Raw genomic sequence first — 22,814 nt, 5'->3', positions numbered from 1 at the left:
TTACCAAGAGAATTGATGATGGAATCGATCTTGCACACATGATGAAATTTCGGAAATTAAAATTGATCTACCTATTTCCAAGAGAATTGATGATGGAATCGATCTTGCACACATGATGAGATTTCTCTTACCTTTAAAAACACACGCAAAATGCCATAAAAATAGATGAACCTAAAAATTTATTCTTTAGATAGATTACTAAACATATTTGACAGACCCATCGATTACAATCCAACACAAGAAATAAATTAACAAAAATAGAGAGTCATTTGCCACCACAGAATTCAAATAAGGAGTTGCTGAGTAAGGCTTAGTTTTTCTGTTTAAATAAATGAATTATGATTTGAAACTTGGGCATGCCTAGAAAGACCCAAAAATCACTCTCAAATACCACAGAATTCAAATAAGGAGTTGTTGAGTAAGGTTTAGTTTTTTCTGTTTAAATAAATGAATTATGATTTGGAACTTGGGCATGCCTAGAAAGACCCAAAAATCACTCTCAAATACTGGGAAAACAAAACCCGACTACACTTCAAGCATACTAATAAGCAAAAACCGACTATACTTCAAGTATACTAACAACACAAAATTAGCAATTGAGATAGTACGAAAGTTAATTTTCCCCGAGACATTGTTTAAATACAAAAGAGTGATTGATTTCATGAATTCAAAAAAAAAAAAAAAAAAGGTATCAAGCTGTAGCAGTACCTGAGTTAACACCATAAACAAGCAGAAATATAGAAATTTCATCACCTTCGGTTATCATTGCATAAAGTTGAATCTGTCATGTTACTTATTTTCTCTTGAATAAGCACCAAGGCCAGCTAAACATGACTTGTGGAATCAAGCAAGAGGGAAAAAAAGCAGAACAAACTTAATCACATCTTCTTCAGTCACCAGCAAGTAAAGTAGATTTAATCGGTCACACCCGTTCTTCTCTGTTGAACATGCGCCAATGTCAGCAAATTATGAATGCAAAGTCATCTGCACGATTTTAGTAAAACCTTTAAATGCAATATCTACAAGTTGCATTCCTTGTGCGTAGTAAGAAAAGAGCGAATGTTGGGATTAATGGAGGATGATAATGCTGCCGATATGTGTATTCTAGAGGCAGCTATTTACCTAATGCATGTTGCTTTACGTCAATTATTTGCTAATGTCCTTGTTTATTGCAATCCTAAAAACCCCAAGGAATTATGGCTAAAATATGAAAATTTCTTATCACAAGATTTTGAACAAAACAAATCTCTTACTCCTTATATAATTAAACACAAAGTATTAGACATTCTTGCGTACTATATTTATTCGATGGAAAAAATATTGGAAGACTTTTTTTCTTTAACAAATAATGTATTTACAAGTCTTCACAATAGTTTGGCAAAAGAATTACAAACTGAACGAGACATAATAATACCTAACGAAGATCACCTTGCTGCTGAGCAATTAAATAAAAAACAAAAATCTACTTACAATCGAATCTTATATCATGTTAATAATAATTTATCGCATGTATTCTTTGTAGATGTGATACTGGAAAAACATTCTTATACAAAGCACTTCTTGCCACAATTCGTTCCGCTGGTAACATAGCACTTGCTACATCAACTTCAGGCGTAGCAGCATCTTTACTTCCAGGAGGACGCACTTCACATTCACGATTTAAAATTCCACTGGATGAAAATGATTCTAAACCTTGTAGCATAAGTAAACAAAGCACAATAGCTCATTTAATAAAGTCAGCAAAATTAATAATTTGGGATGAGGCTACAATGGCTAAACGTAATACTATTGAAAATTTCAACGAAATGTTAAGAGACATAATGAACTCGAAAGCAATTTTTGATGGTAAAATTATTGTCTTCGGTGGAGATTTTCGTCAAACCCTACTAGTAATTCTTAAAGGTAATAAAAATGATATTATAGATTCCTCGATTGTTATGCCACCTTTATGGAACCAATTTGAGAAACAAAAACTAAAGCAAAATATGCGAGCATTACTCGATCCTAAATTTTCGTCTTACTTACTGAGAATTGGAGATGGTGTCGAGGAAACTAACGAAAAAAAATGAAATCCAAATTCCACCTAAAGCAAGCATTCCATTTACGAATGAAATTACATTTTTAAATACATTAATAGACACAGTATTCCCAAATATTAACGACGACAATTTAGATTTCTCTTTATTTGTAAAACGAGCTATACTTACTACACGAAATAAGTTTGTCCACGAAATAAATGATGTATTGATTAATAAATTTACTGACGAAAAAACCACATATTATAGTTGTGATGAAAATACAAGTACTTGCGTTATACCAGATTAGGAAGAATTGTTTCACTCTTTAACTCCTCAAGGACTTCATCCTCATAAATTAACTTTAAAAGTAAATACGCCAATCATACTGCTAAGAAACATTAATCCAGCTGAAGGACTTTTCAATGGTACACGACTTCTTTGCAAATGTTTCAACACAAATGTTGTTTATGCTAAAATATCAGTTAACATCCATGCAGAAAAACCTGTATTTATTCCTCTTATAACATTAGAAGCTCCTCACGATAATTTTTCATCCATTTTCCAGTACGACTATGTTTTGCAATGACAATTAATAAAGCACACGGTCAAACTCTAGATTTTGCTGGTGTCTATTAGAAAGAACCTGTTTTCTCACATGATCAACTTTTTGTTGTATTGTCAAGAGCAAAAAATATAGATCAATTAAAGGTGCTTATTAGATAATCAACAACATTGATCCAGAATATTAATTATACAAAGAACGTTGTATGCAGCAAATTCTTTTAAGATAGATAACTTTTAATCTTTAATTCATTATATTTTTAATTCTTATATTGAATCAAATATTGTCAGCACATTATTATGATAATTAAATTACACTTCTCTACTTCTTCTAAAACTTTCTACATGTTGTGCTGCAAAGATTCGATTAAAAATGCTTTACTCCATATTGTTATTCAAAAAAACATAGTTGATTTTATTTTCCAATCACAAAATTGCGAAGTAAATTCCTTTGAACTTCATGCTCATTTTAATCGTTATTTGCAGCTTATAATTTCTTGACAAAAGTTTTTTCATAAATATTTCGAGAATCATGAGCTATTTCTTTTTTCCAATAAGACCAATGGAAGATAAATGTACAACATTAGGGAATCTAAAATCAAATATGCAAAACTGGTTTGTAAAAGTGTTGTTAGCAGAGAAAACCCCAATTCGACACACAAGATGGGTCAGACAACAAAAATTTGTCCTGGTTGACAAAGAGTTAAAATCTATTTCCTGCAATAAATATATTATTACATCAGTTTATCTTACATATACTTTCTGTTATGACATAATAGAAGCATGCAAAGTATTATTTATGAACACGATGTCAATCAATAAGACAAATTGATTGAGCTATACAAGATATACTTTGTGGGGAATGCAAAAATTAAGGAAATAACTGTGAATATACCAATTCTAGCACTTTCACAACATCATATGATTCTCAACACAAGTACTTACACCAAGCTTGCATGTCAAGAAGATCAATTTCCAATTAACGACATTTATCAGCTTACGCCTTTTGCACAATGTCCTCAGTTTGCAGATGTAACCAATATGCAAATCAGCTAAGTTTTTCCCACATTCTCTCTCTGTATAATTATATAATGACTTTTTATTTTGCTCATTTCAATAATGTAAAATTGTTATATACAGACTTGTTTTGTGGTGTTATACATGTGTTTTCACCACGCATTGTTCAACCAAAAGAAATTTGCAAGAGTTCGTTGTTATCAATGAAGAGTAAACCACTCTATCTTGAAACAAATACTTTAAATTGATGTAATCGAAAAGTTTACTCAAATTATATTATGTGAAAAATTACAAATTTTCTGTGGATGCAGGCGCCGACCTTTGCTGCTTACATTATGGGAAGACTTTTTACACTATGAAGCAGCATACTTAACGAAAAATGTCCACAAAATGCCTATGATTTTGGTGATGAGACTTTCAGTCAACACTTTTTATGGTAAAAAAATTTCTCTCTGTTTGAACATGTCAAAAAAACTAATTATTTACTACAGTATGTTATATAAGATTATAATTGCCCTTACCCTTTCAAATTTATCAAAATAGGGTTGTCCGTGGGAACAGTGCCGACCACTACTATTATTTTTGACCCTTCAATATCACAGGCCGAAGACCTGAAATTCTGGTAATTGAGAACCTTTGAATAATGTCATTTCAAAACTTTACAAGTAATCCTCGCTCTATTGGAAATAATCTCTTACATGCATGGTCTGAACTTCATTGATCTCTATTCACATTACCATTCATTACTCTTCTTATATACTTGTTATATACTCACATACACTTTTATGAGATTTGCAAAATATCGTATGGCTATAATTCCAGAATATAATGTGGTTTGATCCTCCAATACCACAAACTGAAGACCTGAAATTATGGTAATTTAAAACCTTTAAATAATGTCATTTTAAAACTTTACAAGTAATCCTCGCTCTGTTGGAAATAATCTCTTATTACAGTATAAACATGTGAATTCACATCCGTACACAGCTCCAAAAGCTCCGGAACAGTTTGGGCAGGCTAAAAAGTATAAACGATGTTGTGTTTCTGAAATTTTCAGCGTAGCTTTAACCCAAAAAGATTCATTTGCAAGAGGGAATGTAGTTGCATTAATATTTGTTTATGAGATTTAAATAAATGTAAACCAATTTATTAATGAATATTACCGTTTCTGACAGCTGAGGATTTGGCTGATTTTTTGAATTTGAGATCATGGTGGTTGGTCTATGCTTTGATATGCTTTTTCATATAAATTTTGGGAGACAACAATTTCTATATAATCTTTGTTGGCTTTGATCCTAAATTTATGTGTAAATATTAGCAATTCAACTTCTACTATATTTCTATGTAGATAAACTGGAGAGAAAATATATGAATAGCAAACAATCATTTGAGGACAATGTAGACCTAGTAAACTTAGCAGGAATTTTAGATTTGTTGTTATCGAATAATTGGAAAACAAAAGAGAATTTGTTTGATATGAAAAATGTATTCAAATATCATCTATTTTCGTCTAAATTTGATAGTATTAATGTTTTTCAGTTGACATATATTAAATTGAATTGAACTACATTGGAGGAAGAGTTAGAATAAGAAATAATTAATATTCAAGTTTAAGCAGACTGCAATTATATCTACTGTTTTAATCAAATTTTAATTGCAGTCTGCTTAAACTTGAATATTAATTCTTCCTTATTCTAACTCTTCCTCCAATGTTGTTCAATTCAATTTAATATATGTCAACTGAAAAACATCAATACTTTCAAATTTAGACAAGATATTTGAATACATTTTTCATATCAAACAAATTCTCTTTTGTTTCCCAATTATTCGGTAACAACAAATCTAAAATTCCTGCTAAGTTTACTAGGTCTACATTATCCTCAAATGATTGTTTGCTATTCATATATTTCTCTCAAGTTTATCTAAATAGAAATATAGTAAAACTTGAATTGCTAATATTTACACATATCTTTAGGATCAAAGCCAACAAAGATTATATAGAAATTGTTGTCTTCCAAAAGTTATATGAAAAGGCGATATGAAAAAGCATATCAAAGCATAGACCAACCACCAAGCTCTCAAATTCGAAAAATCAGCCAAATCCTCAGTTTGTCAGAAACGGTAATATTCATTAAAAAATTGTTTTACATTTATTTAAATCTCATAAACAAATATTAATACAACTACATTCACTCTTGCAAATGAAATCTTTTTGGGTTAAAGCAACACTGAAAATTTCAGAAACACAACATCGTTTATACTTTTTAGCCTGCCCAAACTGTTCCCGAGCTTGTGGAGCTGTATACGGATGTGAATTCACATGTTTATACTGTAATAAGAGATAATTTCCAACAGAGCGAGGATTACTTGTAAAATTTTGAAATGACATTATTTAAAGGTTCTAAATTACCATAATTTCAGGTCTTCAGTTTGTGGTATTGGAGGATCAAACCACATTATATTCTGAAATTATAACCATACGATATTTTGCAAATTTCATAAAAGTGTATGTGAGTATATAACAAGTATATAAGAAGAGTCATGGATGGTAATGTGAATAGAGATCAATGAAGTTCAGACCATGCATGTAAGAGATTATTTCCAATAGAGCTAGGATTACTTGTAAAGTTTTGAAATGACATTATTCAAAGGTTCTCAATTACCAGAATTTCAGGTCTTCATCATGTGATATTGAAGGGTCAAAAAGAATAGTAGTGATCGGCACTGTTCCCACGGACAACCCTATTTTGATAAATTTGAAAGGGTAAGGGCACTTATAATCATATATAATATACTGCAGTAAATAATTAGTTTTTTTGACATGTTTAAAAAGAGAGAAATTTTTTTACCATAAAAAGTGTTGACTGAAAGTCTCATCACCAAAATCATAGGCATTTTGTGGACATTTTTCGTTAAGTATGGTGCTTCATAGTGTAAAAAGTCTTCCCATAATGTAAGCAGCAAAGGTCGACGCCTGCATCCACAACAAAATTGTAATTTTTCACATAATAAAATTTGAGAAAACTTTTCGATTACATCAATTTAAAGTATTTGTTTCAAGATAGAGTGGTTTACTCTTCATTGATAACAACAAACTCTTGCAAACTTCTTTTGGTTGAACAATGCGTGGTGGAAACGCGTGTATAACACCACAAAGCAAGTCTGGATATAACAATTTTACATTATTGAAATGAGCAAGATAAAAAGACATAATATAATTATACAGAGAGAGAAAATGTGGGAAAAACTTAGCTGATTTGCCTGTTGGTTACATCTGCAAACTGAGGACATTGTGCAAAAACGTAAGCTGATAAATGTCGTTAATTGGAAATTGATCTTCTTGACATGCATGCTTGGTGTAAGTACTTTTGTTGAGAATCATATGATGTTGTGAAAGTGCTAGAATTGGTATATTCACAGTTATTTCCCTAATTTTTGCATTCCCCACAAAGTGTATCTTGTATAGCTCAATCAACTTGTCTTATTGATCGACATCGTGTTCATAAATAATACTTTGCATGCTTCTATTATGTCCTAACAGAAAGTATATGTAAGATAAACTGATGTAATAATATATTTATTGCAGGAAATAGATTTTAACTCTTTATCAACTAGGACAAATTTTTGTTGTCTGACCCAACTTGTGTGTCGAATTGGGGTTTTCTCTGCTAACAACACTTTTACAAACCAGTTTTGCATATTTGATTTTAGATTCCCTAATGTTGTACATTTATCTTCCATTGGTCTTATTGGGAAAAAGAAATAGCTCATGATTCTCGAAATATTTATGAAAAAAAAATTTTCAAGAAATTATAAGCTGCAAATAACGATTAAAATAAGCATGAAGTTCAAAGAAATTTACTTCGCAATTTTGTGAATGAAAAATAAAATCAACTATATTTTTTGAATAACAATATGGAGTAATGCATTTTTAATCGAATCTTTGCAGCACATCATGTAGAAAGTTTTAGAAGAAGTAGAGAAGTGTAATTCAATTATCATAATAATATGCTGACAATATTTGATTCAATATAAGAATTGAAAATATAATGAATGAAAGATTAAAATTTATCTATCTTAAAAAGAATTCGCTGCTTGTAAAACATCTTGGTATACAACATTCTTTGTATAATTAGTATTCTGGATCAATGTTGTTGATGGTCTAATAAGCACCTTTAATTGATCTATACTTTTTGCTATTGACAATGCAACATAAAGTTGCCCATGTAAGTAAACAGATTCTTACAAATAAACACCAACGAAATCTAGAGTTTGACCATGTTCTTTATTAATTGTCATTGCAAAACATAGTCGTACAGAAAATTGTTTTCTTTTAAATGGAATGGATGAAAAATTATCGTGAAGAGCTTCTAATGTTATACAAGGAATAAATACAGGTTTCCATGCATGGATACCAACTGATACTTTAGCATAAATGACTTTTGCGTTGAAACCTTTACAAAGAATCCGTGTATCAATGCAAAGTCCTTCAGTTGGATTAATGTTTCTTAGAAATATGATTGGTGCATTTACTTTTAAAGTTAATTTATGAGGAGGAAGTCCTTTAGGAGTTAAAGAGTGAAACAATTCTTCCTTATCTAGTATAAGGCAAGTACTTGTATTTTCATCACATCTATAATATGTGTTTTATTTCGCCAGGAAATTTATTAATCATTATGTCATTTATTTCGTGGACAAATTCATTTCGTGTGGTAAGTATAGCTCGTTTTACAAATAAAGAGAAATTTAAATTGTCATCGTTAATATTTGGGAATACTGTGTCTATTAATGTATTTAAAGATGTAATTTCATCCGTAAATAGAATGCTTGATTTAGGTGAAATTTGGATTTCATCGTTTTCGTTAATTTCCTCGACATCATCTCCAATTCTCTATAAGTAAGACGAAAATTTAGGATCGAGTAATGTTCGCATATTTTGCTTTAGTTTTAGTTTCTCAAATTGGTTCCATAAAGGTGACATAACAATCGAAAAATCTATAACATCATCTTTATTACCTTTAAGAATTACTTGCAAGGTTTGACGAAAATCTCCACCGAAAACAATAATTTTACCACCAAAAATTGTTTTCGAGTTCAATATGTCTCTTAACATTTCATCGAACTTTTCAATAATATTACGTTTATCCATTGTAGCCTCATCCCAAATTATTAATTTTGTTGTCTTTATTAAATGAGATATTGTTTACTTATGCTACAAGGTTTAGAATCATTTTCATGCAGAGGAATTTTAAATCGTGAATGTGAAGTGCATCCTCCTGAAAGTAAAGATGCTGCTACGCCTGAAGTTGCTGTAGCAAGTGCTATGTGACCAGCATAACAAATTGTGGCAAGAAGTGTTTTGTATAAGAATGTTTTCCCAGTACCACCAGGACCATCCACAAAGAATACATGCGATAAATTATTATTAACATGATATAAGATTCGATTGTAAGCAGATTTTTGTTCTTTATTTAATTGCTCGACAGCAAGAAGGTCTTCGTTAGGTGTAATTCTTTTGCCAAACTATTGTGGAGACTTGTTTGTATTTAATTATATAAGGAGTAAGAGATTTGTTTTGTTCAAAATCTTGTGATAAGAAATTTTCATATTTTAGTCATAATTCCTTGGGGTTTTTAGGATTGCAATAAACAAGGACAATAGCAAATAATTGACGTAAAGCAACAGGCATTAGGTAAGCAGCTGCCACTTGAATACACATATCAGCAGTATTATCATCCTCCATTAATCCCAACAATTGTGCTGCTTTTCTAAATGAAGCATAAGTTTTTCCATTGATTATTCGCAAGTCTCTAAAGAATTAGGTTTTCGAATGTGTATTAGCAACAATTTTAGGTAAAACTTTTCGTCATATATTGGGTGGAAACTAAAAATTCTAGCTATTACTTCATGTTTTTACGTGGTTTCCATTCTTTTGTATCATTGTGCCAAGTAAAGTATTCAGGGAATTCAACATATAAGCAAGCAAGTTTTCTAGTGTAATCGTTGTATTGACTCATGTAGAAAAATTGTGTTAACATATTTTTAAATTGTAGGGTTATTAGTAATGCTGGATAATGATTGATTGGCAATGCAAGTTACTAATTGTTGATTCTCTAAATTAATTGGTAAACATATTACAGATAGATGAACATGGTTAAGATCAAATTTGAAAATTTTTCAAATTGCTTCAGAAGGTGAAAACACTGGAAATTTTTTATTTCGTCAACCATTGGATCTTTTTCATGTCAGCTAATGTATATAAAATTTTGTCGTGTGCTTTATAAATATATTTGTAGATATATTTTATAGCTTGAATAGATGAACATATTTCAACTTTTATGTGACAATTAAATTTAGCAAGAAGATATGAGTTATAAGATACAACCCAACGGTTATCAAGCTATGAACCCCTGATTGTGACAATATGGTTGTCATTTCTACGTCGGTACATTGATATGAATTTATGCCATATTTAGTATTTTCAGAGAATTCTTTAGGGAAATTAAACTTACAAAATCCTTTTTTCATACAAGAACATGATGGATTAAATAAACCACAAGGTCCATGCATAATATGTTTTACTACCAATGAAAACAAATATGAATGTGTTAGTTGATACGATAATTCTGCACAAACAATTCAATCAAATGCTTTGGGGTAAAACATTTTGGATGCCTGATTTAAAATGAGCATAAAATGTGCATGTGGTAAGCCTATTTTTTGAAATTCTATTACATAAGTGTAAGCAATAACGTGACCGAAAATTGCATTTGTGAACAATTCATTTTTTAAGACTTGTAATTTTGCACGAAATATTCTAACAATCAAATCAGGTCTATTTTGGGCTTCATCGGAGGGTAAACATAAAGCTTTTATTTCTAGCCAATTTGAGTTTGAAGTTATTGTAAAAAAATATCAGGTTTTCCGTTGTACTAAAGTTATAGCATCCATATACCTCTTACGCATATCTCTAGGTCCTCCAATAAATGAAGCCGATAATATCATACGTTTTCCAACGTCATTACCCATTTGACAGTCTTGTGTTATACTATCTAATAATCCACAGTACACGTCGTTACATAGGCGATGTTGCATTTCTGTACTTCTGAAGAAGTCTAGTCTTGATGTTTTAATTTTGATGTACATATCTATTATATATTGTTGTAGAAACCTACCAATATGTAGCAAGAAAGATTTGTCGTTTTTTCGTATTTGTAATTTGTAACATTAGTATTCACGACATGACACCGTTGACCTTTTCTGTGTGTTCGAAGGAGTTTGTACTTATGGAACTTTGGATGTCATAAATACTTTCACCATCACATGTTGGTCTAGGAGTCATTTTTTGTGTCTTTCATTTAATCTTTTAATTTTTCGATGCCACCCAGATTCTCCATTTGAAAAAATAAGAGAATATCGCATAGGATCGTAACAAGAAAAATAGTGTTTAATTATTTGAGGTCGGCTATCTTTTGGATATACTTGTATATGTTGACTTGTATATTGGTCTCCTTCATTAGATTCTATCCATACTCCAGCAATTTGGGACACAATAGGTTTATTAAAAACGTGTAGATCAACGATAGGGTCAGCTTGTAATAATTTTATATCCATACAAGTTTTGAATACTATTAAGACTTCGGAAGAAATTTGCGTATGGATTTACGCTTAAAATATGAGTTAATTTTTGTACAAGAGTTTTTTTAAATTTGGAACTATTAATGCACATGCAATTCAAGATCTCATTTTCAGTATCAAAAAAATACAGTTGTAGATTTTTAGCCTTCTCATTATTTGATGGTATAAGTTGATCCATAAAGTGGTAAACTTAACCTTGTACACGAAATGTATAGATTCCATCATTTAAAGCTAAAGATTTGTCACAATGTACACTCATTGATGTGAATGCAAACATGTTATTATAACTACGGACACAGTTCATGAATTCTTTAGCGTCCTCAACATTACCAAAATACAATTGAACTAAGTTAGAAGGCATTTCTGTAGATAAAATATTTACGTCTCCTAGTGAGCAGCAAAATGTTGGTGGTTCCAAGTGAATACGGTGTGCTTTACAAAATTCATAGTTTGACACATTAGGGCGTAAATCTAGACTACTCACTATGCATTTTAATGGCTCAACGTCAAAATTTTGTACATCAACTGCATTTGGATTTAGAAAAGTTGTTTGTTCTCTTCGTCGAATATTTTTAGTCAATCTACGATTTTCTAAGCTACTGTATTTCCTTTTATGAGATTTTCTTTTCTTGTTAACTTGTGAAATTCTTGTATTTCTATGTCGTGGCATTATCGCAAATTTAAAGTAGTGAACAAGGTATAATAATGTAACTTGAGTAAGCTGGAACTTAAAACTTTTGTGAAACTAATAAGTAAAACGCAGTAAGATAGGCATATATATACAAAGCATCTACTGGTAATAAAATTGAAACTAGAAATTGAACCTGTACGCTGGTCGAGTCGAAGAACACAACATTTCTTGTGATGTGCACGTTTTGTTCAGTGTGACACGCAGGATTTAAAGCAGTAAGTGTTCCTAGCACGACAGTCGTGCAAACCGTCAGAGAAAGTGAGAAAAACAGTTGGTAGTTGTAAACTGGCAGATAATGAAAGTAATAAGTAACTTTGTACAGCACGGTTAAAAAAAGGGTAAAAAAATCAGTTCATATTTCATTATTTAACAATCCCTTTAATTTTGAAAAATGGAGAAGAGAATTAAATGTTAAGTAGATAATATATCATATTTGTCTGTTCATACAACATTGTAATGTGCATTGTCAAATCAGTTTCCATCTGTTGAAATATTTTTGAAAAAAACCACGGTTTAAAAAAAACGATTGAAGTAAAAAACCAGTATTTGTAAAAGCACAGGTTTAAGTTTGGAGAACATAAAAATTTGAAATCAAACCTTCTTCCGGGATGAACTCCAGAGTACGCAGAAGCACAAAAGCGTCTACAAATTCAACGCAACAACCAAAATTGAATTCGAAATTAACTTCGAATTATAAAACTTCAGAGATATTAGGAAGACGCAGATCCAGGTAGAGAGACTATGAGCAAATGACTCAGCGAAATGAAAAAAATAAGAAGCCACCAAATCCCTCATCCATTCATTCTTGGGCACGTTTTTGTTTTGAGCGGTGGCTCTCAAATCTGTAAGACGCGCGTCTTTTTATTTACCGGATACGGAACAAAAACTGGCCGATGTTCACTTATTCACGTTTTAAAGTATCGATCGAGTTGCTCATTCGTTGGTCTCTTTTGCTCTTTCCTCTCCTATCCCTTTTGTTTGGAAATTTGAAAGATTTTGTTTTGAATTATTGATCTTGTAATTGAAGATATTTATATTAATTAATAAATACAAGATTTTCCTTTCAAAAAAAAAAGTATGTAGATAGATTGAGAAATCACTCAAAAATTGTATGACTCATACATAATCTATTAGAATAATAATTATGATATAGCCCACAAGGACATAGGCGAGTTGGTAAAGTCTGAGGTGACGTGGGAAGAGATTTCCCAGTGTTGCGAGTTCGATCCTCGTGTGGAGCATATTTTTTGCTGAAATATTGTGTAGTATGCTCTGAAGGTTGGTCATGTTGCTCCCTCCTTCAGGACCCTGCCGCTGGTAAGATAGGTTAAACTCAAATTGATGGCCAGAGATTGTCTCAAGAGACACTTCCACTTTAAAAAATAGTCACCATTTGAGTTTAATGATAATGAGGTCAGCTATGTGTATTTTAGTCATGAATTAAGTAGTATCATGAAATTTGTAATTTAATAAAATGGTCATAATTAATCTAGAACGAATATGTCAATCCAACGACAGACAGGAAAATCAAAGCTGGTCGAATTTGAACATGAATATTAAAAACGCGTTTGCTGTTTGAAGAGGAGAGCCTATATTCATACCACACAATCATCTTCATTGGATAAAACAATTAAGTTGGCAATTTTTGACAAATACCAAAGTTATTTATATCTACACTATACTATATCATGCTGACGTTTGGGGTCATGGTATAATTTTGATATCTCGATAATACTACGGAATACCTTGTTTTTTCGATGGGCGATTCCACCACTCAAAGAAGCCATTAATAAAATTTAGACATGCAAAAGATTTTAAAGAAAGATGCTCCACCAATGGAGGAAGCTTCACGCTTTCCCTTTGCATATGGAATCTGGGAAAGCTAAAAAGGCTCGTTGGATTCTTTTATAGATAGCGGCCAATGGCACTTTGGACAACTTTTCAAGCTGGGTTTTCCAGACAAAAACAAATGCAACATAGTAGCTACCACTGAGATATCATTTCAATACAAAAAAAATTAATACATTGTTACAAAAATCTGAAATTGTATTACAGAAAAAAGAATTCATAAACGGAACAAAGCCCCTGCAATCACATTCATGCCCTTTTCTATGCCCATGATCATGCACAACTGCAAGCAATATAACATAGAATGCAAAGGAAAGAAAAAGAGTAATATAATTATAATGCTTAAGTAAACTTTGCTGAAAAATCAGTAATGCGTGAAGTGATACCCATAAGGTCCATTTACGGGTGGCATTCCATAAGGCTGAGCAGCGGCGCCGATCTTGTGCAAACTGGTTTGGCCTTGCATGCCTTCTCTTGAATACTGTTGCCATACCATCTGCTCCTGCGATAAAAAGTGCTGCTTCTTTTCCATATCCGACATCTGCACGTACGCTGGTGGGGGAATGCTCAAGGATGCGGCAAATGGATCTTGTCCAACGGCCTGGACCGTTCCGTCTGGTGCAGGGAGTGCTAACACTGGAGTTTTGCTTGTCCCGGAACCTGGCAGTGCCACACTGCTGGCACTACCACCACTCAATTGGGTCGTGCTCACATGTTGCCGAACCATTCCCTGATCATACATGCCATTCAACAGTAAAGGATCAAGTCCCCCACCCATTGCAGCCTTCTGCCTGGACAAATTACTGGCAGACTCGACCAGGGCTAGTTCCCAATCAGCCTTTCCGCTCTCGGATGCCGGATTCTGCCAAGCAGAAGTCACCTCTGGCTCTCCGTTCGAAGGGAATGCTTCCCACGAGCCATTCCCATTGTTTGCCACCGGCCCAGCAAACAGCGCCAAAGCAAATTTATTGCCTTGATCATCAGCAGTCACTCCCTCATCCCGTAGATCCACTAAATCTCGAGTCTCTTGGACAATGGGCTTAGGCATCTCTGGCTCAGGTGGTGGAGGGGGGGTGTAGTTTTCTGGAGGCGGCAATGCTTTGATCTCATTCAGATCAGACACCGGCTCCTCCTCTCGAGCTTGCGCAACTGGCTCGATCTCCGCCTTCCTTTCAGGGCTCTTGATCGCCTTCGCCCTGTCCCTCACAAACTCCCCCAAAGTCTCCAGCAGCTTACTAGTGATCTTCTGCACTTCCGGATACTCGGAAGACCTTGCCACCCCAACATCTTTGCACCAGCTATAGAATCCTACCAGCTCATCAATCTGCTTAGCTGCGCTAGCATAGGCATCAAAAGCTTTCACACAATCTTGATACTCCATATCAAAGAACTTATCTAGTAGTACTGCCAGAACCTCGCACACATCAGCATAGAACTTGAAGCTCTCCTTGACCATTGCATACAGTGCCACCACAATCATCCTCTCATTCTTGGCTAGACCCGTGGGTCGACACGACAAGAACCGGTCCAACAGTCTCTGCAAATGACCCATCTTCCCAAGAACCCTCTCCGGCTTCATTTCCCGCAGTGGGGTAAAATCTTTGCTCCCCTCTGTAGATTCTCTGACGTCCCCGGATGACTGCGATCTGGGCATTCCATAACCCTGTCTGTCCCGAGATTCATTCAAATCGTCATATCCCCTGTTTGATCCTGGTGGCGATCTATAATTATTCAGATCCTCTCTACTGCCAAATCCTCTCATTCCAACCCCTTGTGCACTCTGTCTCCGATCATAAACCATCAACTCAAGCCTCTGATCCAAGTACAGAGCATAGGTTCTCACGAATGCGGAATGATCCCATGAATTGGAATGAGCCTCATCACGGAAATCCGACAAGTTCAACAATCTGGTCCCCTTTCTAGTAGCAAACATGATTTCCTGCTGGAAAACAGCATCTCCATCGTTGAGCAAACGGTGGATTAACATCAAACACTTGAGGGCAACGATCCAATCCCGAGTCTTCCCCAATCTTTTAGATATAGCAACAACACAAGCGTTAACATACCCACGAGAGAGCGAGTTCAAATGGAGAATTTCCCTTATATACTTCTCGGATGCCGGGTCATCGTCGTGACTCGTGGCTTTGACTATGGCGACTTCCAGCTCCGGCGCCAAGTTGCTGGCAACCTTGGCGATCCCGATGCTGGCTTGGTCCTTCACCGTCCCAATAGCTTTCCGAATCGTTGTCGGCGGCATGGCTTGAGCTAACTTTTCTCCGATATCCCACGCTCAAAATTCTGGAATTCAAAAATGGGAAAACTTTGATGATGCGCGAGCTTCGATGGTCAAGAAAACGAAACTAACAAATGGGTTTTGAAGTTTACTCACCTTTAAACAAGGAATCACTTAGATCTAGACGATGGAACAGAAAATTCACCGACGGATCTAGTCTTCTGGGTTTAAAAGTATAATCTTTGAAAATGTAAGAAGAAAAAGAAAACAAGGGGAGCTGTGGGCTGCAGACAGATAATGGTGAATGCGTGTTGGAATTGCAGGCGGGTGATTTTTATGGTTAGCGGGTGGTTTATGGTTCGGTGATGGATCACTTGCAAGATTTGGTGCCAACTTTGGGAGAAAAGAGAGGGGAAGTTGACCGACAAAGTCTCAAATTATTTGGGGAAATTTAGACCCAAATAAATTAAAAATAAAAACTCAAGGAACCCTAGGTTTTTAAATGTTCTTTATTCTTCAAACTAGTTTACATTGGTGGCACAAATTATTGTGCGAGATTCACTCCTTATTTTGAAATTCAATGATTGTTTTGTCACACCAAAATTATTAATTCTTATTCTAAATATGCTTCGCAAATAAATATTCGTGGAATTCTTTCACAAAAGACCTAAAGGACTAAGATCCGATGAACACAATTCAATTTCATGTGATAAAATTGACAAATGACATCGGGAGAAATTGTCCAATCTATATATGGGATAATACTCTATTCTTGATTTGGACTTTGGATGATAGATTATGGAGTTATTGGTAAATGAATGATGTAAAAGTAAGGATTGATAAGAAAAATAATAATAATATATAGTGATAAAATATTTGTTTGGTAGGATTTTTTGGATGATATTAATTAAAAATCTTTGTACTCTTTTTTTCCCAAATAACCTTTCAAACCAGTTAAAATTACAAACAATGTTGGGTCTTTCTTTTTAGAGCAAATGGTATTACGGGAATTTAATATGGATGATTAAGAAAAGTATTGTTATTAATAATTATTAGTATTGGGCATGAGAGTGAGTTTATTTTCTTTCATTTGGTGTTTATCCTTTCAATGGAGATTGACTGGGTTTATGCAAAAATAAACCAAACGTAGGTTAACAACCACAATCCTATTATATCATTCTCTCACTTGGGTCAACTCTATCAATGGTATATCTAAAAATGAATGTTTCTCTTTAGGGGATCATGGAGTGGTTTTGCATTTTTTTTAAAAAAAAAAATTAAATTGAATTGCCCTTTGCGATTCGATTATACTTTATTTTTTTTTATACTTTATTTTTTTTTAATTACAATTTTAAATATAAAATTGGTTTCACGGTTTCAAACGGTTGCAGTTCGAACGGTTATTGAAAAATTTTGATCAATCCGCCCATAAACTCGAGTAACTACAGAATTCAGAGGGTATTCATAATTATTATATCCTCTATATTTGTTATCAATGATTGTCATGAAGTTCATCTGTTTCGGTGATTTCCCGACGGCAATGGTTACAAAGACGAAGTAAATAATAGACGAAACATTCCAACTTTTGTTTCGACTTGGTCATAGGTTTCATGTGGATGCCGTTCTAGACTTTTCAAAATTTCACCTGACTTCATTTTAAGATGGCCTATGAATTACTCAGAATCTCGAAGAGAGTTTGTAAAAGCTACTACATAAAGAAGAAAGCTACATAACGTGCACTTTTATTCATGGATAAACAACTGACACCACAAGGGTACAAAGCAACGGAAAATTAAGGATACATCACGAGAAGGTTGCGAGGGGACGACGGGACAGTTTACAAGAAAAGAAGCCTGCAAAACCAGGGCTTGGTAAATACAAAAAACAACCCTTTCATAAAGAAAGGGTTGTCATGGCAGGCTACAAAGTAATATCTGCCATGGCCAAAGCCCACGAACGCGAGGCAACAGACGTCAAACTGCCAAAAGCAACAATGAAACTACCCTCACACCGACTCAATCAGAACATGAAAACACGACAACATATGCAACGTAGAAGAATCGGTGAAGCCAAGTCTTCTATATACCCTAAGAAGAAGAGAGACTGCTTGAAACAATGCAAAGATTCAGCACCCACAGCCCTCGGTATGTTCTCAGCTAAGTGTGGCCCAGTAGAAGGATAGCTCTCACCAACGAGAACTAAAGTTCTAGAAACAACTTTCTAATGGAAAGAAAGCTGCAAAAAAGGGTTAACCAGACCACATTCGCCGGAGGAAAAAAAAGGCAGAAGCAGGACACCGAACCAGGTGACAAAGACCCATACACCAATGGACCCAAAAACAACTCGCACTAAATACTACCTAACAAGACCTTCATGGAAGTAGTGGACAGCTATGCTCCGGCCACCAGGTTAATAAAGAACATCGCACCTCCAAAGCTGCTCTAGAAGCAGATCAATGCTGCTGCTGCTGCTGCTGCTGCTGCTGCTGATTCCATTGCAGTGTTGGACGTTAAGCCCCACCAAAGTCTCGCCCAACACTCCCAAGAAAGGTAAGCATTTGTCAGACACGGCAGAGCAACCTGCCAGGGAAAATATCTGTAAACTTAGCTGCTCAGCACCAGCCAAGGAGGCAATCCCAGAATCAGTAATTCCACACTTTGAAACATCCAACTCGCTAAGCACTGAGCAGTTCTGAGCAATTTCGGACAGGGCGGCATCGGTGAGGTATTTGCACCCATCAAGATTCATAAGCTCAAGTGTTTCCCCATGCAGCTTAGTGATAGCCACAACTGAGTTGTCGGTCAGATTAACAGACCCACTAAGATTTAGCTTGATCAAACCAGCTTCCAAACTGTGAATAAGAGGCAGAAGTCCAGTATCAGTTATTCCCTGAAGGCCACTAAGTTCCAATTGAATCAGTTTAGGGCACATTCTACCCAATATGGCCAATCCAACATTACCAAATCCCGGACAGTTGCGAATGATCAATGTTTGGAGCGATTGGCAAATGGAAGTCAAAGGAAACGCAAAATTTATGTCCCAAATCCCCAAGCAATTTGCCAAAGCAAGAGCCTTCAATTTCCCACCACAGTTGGCAAGGATATGGAATACTCCACATTGTGTGATCCTGTGGCATTCCTCCAATTGAAGACTCTCAAGTGAAACAGCAGCTCTGGCAAATTTCACCATTCCAGTATCTGAGACAAGGAGATTTTTTCTGAGTCCAAACAGCTTCAGATTTGGGCAACCATCAGCCAAGGCTTCAAGCCCAGAATCAGAAATACCTCGGCATGCAGTAATGTTTAAAACTTTCAACTTCTGCAAACCTTGACCCTTACCCATAACCCAGAAACCCCTATCATTGACATTATGGAGGTCAAGGAGTGCGAGATCGGTCATTGCACTGCCATAGTGTCCGATAACAGCAAGAGAAACATCACTGATGTCAAGGGCCTGAAATTTAGCTTTCGACAAGACATGACCAGCTGATGAAAACAGACTTGCAATTCCTTGGTCTCCTATAAGTGAGCAATTTTTAACAGTGATGCACTTCAAGTTGGGGCAACAGTGGCCTAAAGCTTTCAAACTTTCATTGCCAATGTTTGTGCAGGACTCGATTGTAACAGACATCAAATTGGGACAGTTCATCGCAATGGCAATTAATCCTTTGTCTGTGATTGCAGGGCAATGACATAGGTCAAGTTTCTCAAGAAGACGTGCTCCACTTGCAATTTCCAAAAGCCCTTCATCACCAATTGATGATAAGTTCCACAGGGAAAGAGATCTCAAAGAAGGGCAGCCACGACCAATAGCTCTAAGGCCAAGATTTGTCAAACCACGGGTAGAACTGCTTCCACGAATGGAAAGCTTTCCTAAACCTCCACGGCTTCCAGTTCCTACGGCAATAGATGCCAATCTCACATCGGTTGCTTTTTTCCCTTCCAAGCACCGGGAAAGAAAACCATCTGAATCAATTCCTTCAAACTCCTCCTTGTTCACAGATTTAACCACCCCAGAATCAACAAATTCAACCTTCTCCTTCGCCTTGGATGATTCATCTTCCTTCTCAGAAATAGATGTATTATCATGGTCCTCGGGACCAAGATTACCTTTAACCGGGAATATTTCATCTCTATGGATGGTACTCAGAAGCATAAGCCAGCGCTTTGAGACAGAGGCACAGGCACTCCTCTCTTGCCCTCCTGAGAGACGTCTGAACACCTCAAATAGGGAGGCATCAGGGAGAACCTCAATAGATGATTGCTGCTTAACCTCTCCATTGAAAATGAATGGAGCACTGACACGAGACCTTTTCCTTGGGAAATAAACATCCACATGGCGACCAAGTGGGAAAAACAAACTTGAGTCCTTGGGATTTTTGTGCAGAAGCCCCCCAGAACAAAAATCATCACCGCCTGTAACCAAAATAGGAAGACTGACATCAGCTAATGACTAGAACATATAACTAATCTTATTTCAAGGTTCATAATATGTAACTTCGAAGGGACCATATCATGAATATGTACAGATAAATCAGACAAGATTGATTCGCATAACCACGAACCAAATCCAGAGTCAGGGAGCACAAATATCCTCAAGTAAAACCGCATAATCTCCATGTCCAGTACAACGGTAAAACCAAGCTGATTTCGGATGACAGGATCCGGTGGATTTGGAGTTCAAAAACTTGATACAATTCCACTCAAATTTCATAGTTAACTTTCCAATACATCAATTCAATTTCAAGTCCATTTTTTAGCATTTCAAATACCAAGCCATTGGGATCATTTTAATTCCATAATCAAATCCATTCATCAGATGAAATTCGTCCTACCTTCTTAATCAAGGGCCCAAGGAAGTGAGATATTACCCCCACAATCAATAAATATCACGCTAAAAATAAACGTTTCGAAAACAGGGAATCAACAACAAAAAGACAGCCAAAAAGTAAGGTGAGATAATTATAAAACAAATTTAGAATTAAGACAACAACAACTTCAGACCACAACTCTTTGATGCATGTGGAGTGCTTGAGGTCTGCAAATACAACAACAAAATAGCAAGATCTAGAAAAAAACACAACACACGGGTCTACTAAATATATGAATTTTAACCCAAAACAATACATGATTTCAGATTATGACTTGGAAAAAAAAATTCAGCCTGTCTACAGATAAAGCAGACCCTAAAAACGCACACATACTCACACAATCAAGAAAATAAACTTGAACCAAGAAAACCCACAAAAGATCATCGAGCATACCACTAAAGTCGAAGACTTTAGACATGGGAACAGCGCGTAAACCGCAAGAAGGTAGAATCCGGAGCGTGGAAGCCCAAAAAACCCTCTGGCGAGAGCAAAAACAAGCAGATCCAACAAGAAAAACACGATGATGAGAGAATCAAAAAGAACAAAATGCATCCGAGAAGAATCAGAGGCCAAAAATAAGATCGAAGAAAACCCTATTGAATAGGGCAAAAAGTAGCTAGGAAGGAAGAGAGAGAGAGGGGTGGAATTGAGAAATACAATGCAAGAATGCGTAGACCCAAGCTTGTGGGTGTATTTCTTGTAATGCATATCCTCATTAATTAATTAATATTAATATTTGGGAGGTAAGTGGGGCCCATCTCCATTGCATGCAATGAATCAAGACTGTAACTTTATTACTAGGTTCAATGTTCCTTCTTCCATTTGCATTCAAAAAATACCAAACCCCATGAAACCGCAATATTTAATGTTTCACTGTTCCACCCATCTTATATTATTATTACCAAAAACATTATATTATAATATATTATATTATATATATACATATATGACATTGAGTTTTGATACGGTGATACGTGGATCGGACCATCTGTGTAAACATATGTTGAGGTTATATTCAACTATTAGATTTATGCGATTGGACTATCTGCATAAATATATGTTGAGATGGGTTTTGTACATATTGCTCACAGGGTAGTGCCCTGTGGGCAATGTGTACCCTCATAATTGGTTTAAATTAGTGGATCTCACCTATGAACAACGTGTATCCTTGTGATTGGTCCAAATCAATGGGTCCCACGTGGGCCCACTGATTTGGACTAATTTAAACTTGCCACGCTACCCACAGTGGCCCTGTGGTTAGCATCGACAGTTTCATTGAGATGATGTTCAACTATTAGATTTACTTAATGCTATCTTTGTTGATATTGATAATAGGTAATCGTCGGATGAAAATTTTACGAGATTAAAACAAAATATTTGTTCTGACTTTTTTCTTATTACTGTACCCCTCGTTTCTTAGAAGTTGAGTGATTCTTATCTTTTTTTCTCTTTACTTGTATTGAATTTTTATGTCATAATTCTCCTACCCTACTCGTGGTTTTTGTTCCATCTTGGTCATATTAGGTTCGATTTCAATGAGTAATTATTTGAGACACGAGGAAGCAAAGAAAGTCACAGAGCCAATCGCTTATGTTAATAGGAGCGACAGTTTCACGATGTCGTTATAATATTCTCTTGCTTACATATACATGTATGTATCTAAGAAGTTAGGTTTTGTTACGTATGAGTGGTTGTAATCCTCTCATTTTCTTCGTCAAAACTTTTATACTACAATTCTCCTACTTTACTCGTAATTTTTTACTCGTCTCGATCTTTTTTTATATGTACAATTCCATCGTTAATATATCAATAATATTTTGAGAAAGTGGGGCAAATTGTTTCTCCCCCACAAGGTTTTGGAGTTTTCACAGCTCTAAGACATCAAATTAAAACCAATTGGGCGTTATTTAATTGCAATTAAAATAATGACAACTCATG

General features: G+C 35.0%; 2 protein-coding genes and 2 long non-coding RNA genes across 4 annotated transcripts; all 4 read right to left on the bottom strand.

Annotated features, from left to right (window-relative positions):
- Positions 1–923: 923 nt before the first annotated feature.
- LOC140872372 (uncharacterized) lies at positions 924–12,865 on the bottom strand. Its single transcript, XR_012147793.1, has 3 exons — positions 12,523–12,865; positions 12,059–12,150; positions 924–984 (listed from the first exon to the last, which is right to left on the bottom strand). It is a non-coding gene; the product is annotated as an uncharacterized lncRNA (long non-coding RNA).
- LOC140871218 (uncharacterized) lies at positions 6,133–7,329 on the bottom strand. Its single transcript, XR_012147655.1, has 3 exons — positions 6,672–7,329; positions 6,446–6,570; positions 6,133–6,338 (listed from the first exon to the last, which is right to left on the bottom strand). It is a non-coding gene; the product is annotated as an uncharacterized lncRNA (long non-coding RNA).
- Positions 12,866–13,836: 971 nt separating the features above from the next.
- On the bottom strand, positions 13,837–16,437 carry LOC140871402 (probable clathrin assembly protein At4g32285). Its single transcript, XM_073273902.1, has 2 exons — positions 16,163–16,437; positions 13,837–16,071 (listed from the first exon to the last, which is right to left on the bottom strand). The coding sequence occupies exon 2, from the start codon at positions 16,028–16,030 to the stop codon at positions 14,138–14,140; it is 1,893 nt and encodes a 630-aa protein (XP_073130003.1). The 5' UTR covers positions 16,031–16,071; positions 16,163–16,437; the 3' UTR covers positions 13,837–14,137.
- A 1,295-nt stretch (positions 16,438–17,732) lies between these two features.
- Positions 17,733–21,558, bottom strand: LOC140871406 (EIN3-binding F-box protein 1-like). Its single transcript, XM_073273906.1, has 2 exons — positions 21,270–21,558; positions 17,733–20,421 (listed from the first exon to the last, which is right to left on the bottom strand). The coding sequence occupies exons 1-2, from the start codon at positions 21,292–21,294 to the stop codon at positions 18,416–18,418; spliced, it is 2,031 nt and encodes a 676-aa protein (XP_073130007.1). The 5' UTR covers positions 21,295–21,558; the 3' UTR covers positions 17,733–18,415.
- Between the last annotated feature and the right edge of the window lie 1,256 nt (positions 21,559–22,814).

The sequence above is a fragment of the Henckelia pumila genome, unplaced genomic scaffold, assembly GCF_033568475.1.
Source record: "Henckelia pumila isolate YLH828 unplaced genomic scaffold, ASM3356847v2 CTG_461:::fragment_3, whole genome shotgun sequence".
Lineage (NCBI taxonomy): Eukaryota > Viridiplantae > Streptophyta > Magnoliopsida > Lamiales > Gesneriaceae > Henckelia > Henckelia pumila.
This window is presented reverse-complemented; position numbering and strand designations above follow the sequence as displayed.

Bases quoted from the DNA above. Each gene is read 5' to 3' on its own strand.
- LOC140871402 (XM_073273902.1), bottom strand. From the start codon at position 16,030: ATGCCGCCGACAACGATTCGGAAAGCTATTGGGACGGTGAAGGACCAA.
- LOC140871406 (XM_073273906.1), bottom strand. From the start codon at position 21,294: ATGTCTAAAGTCTTCGACTTTAGTG. The intron at 20,422-21,269 runs GTATGCTCGATG...TTTTGGTTACAG, and splicing joins TAAAGTCTTCGACTTTAGTG to GCGGTGATGATTTTTGTTCT.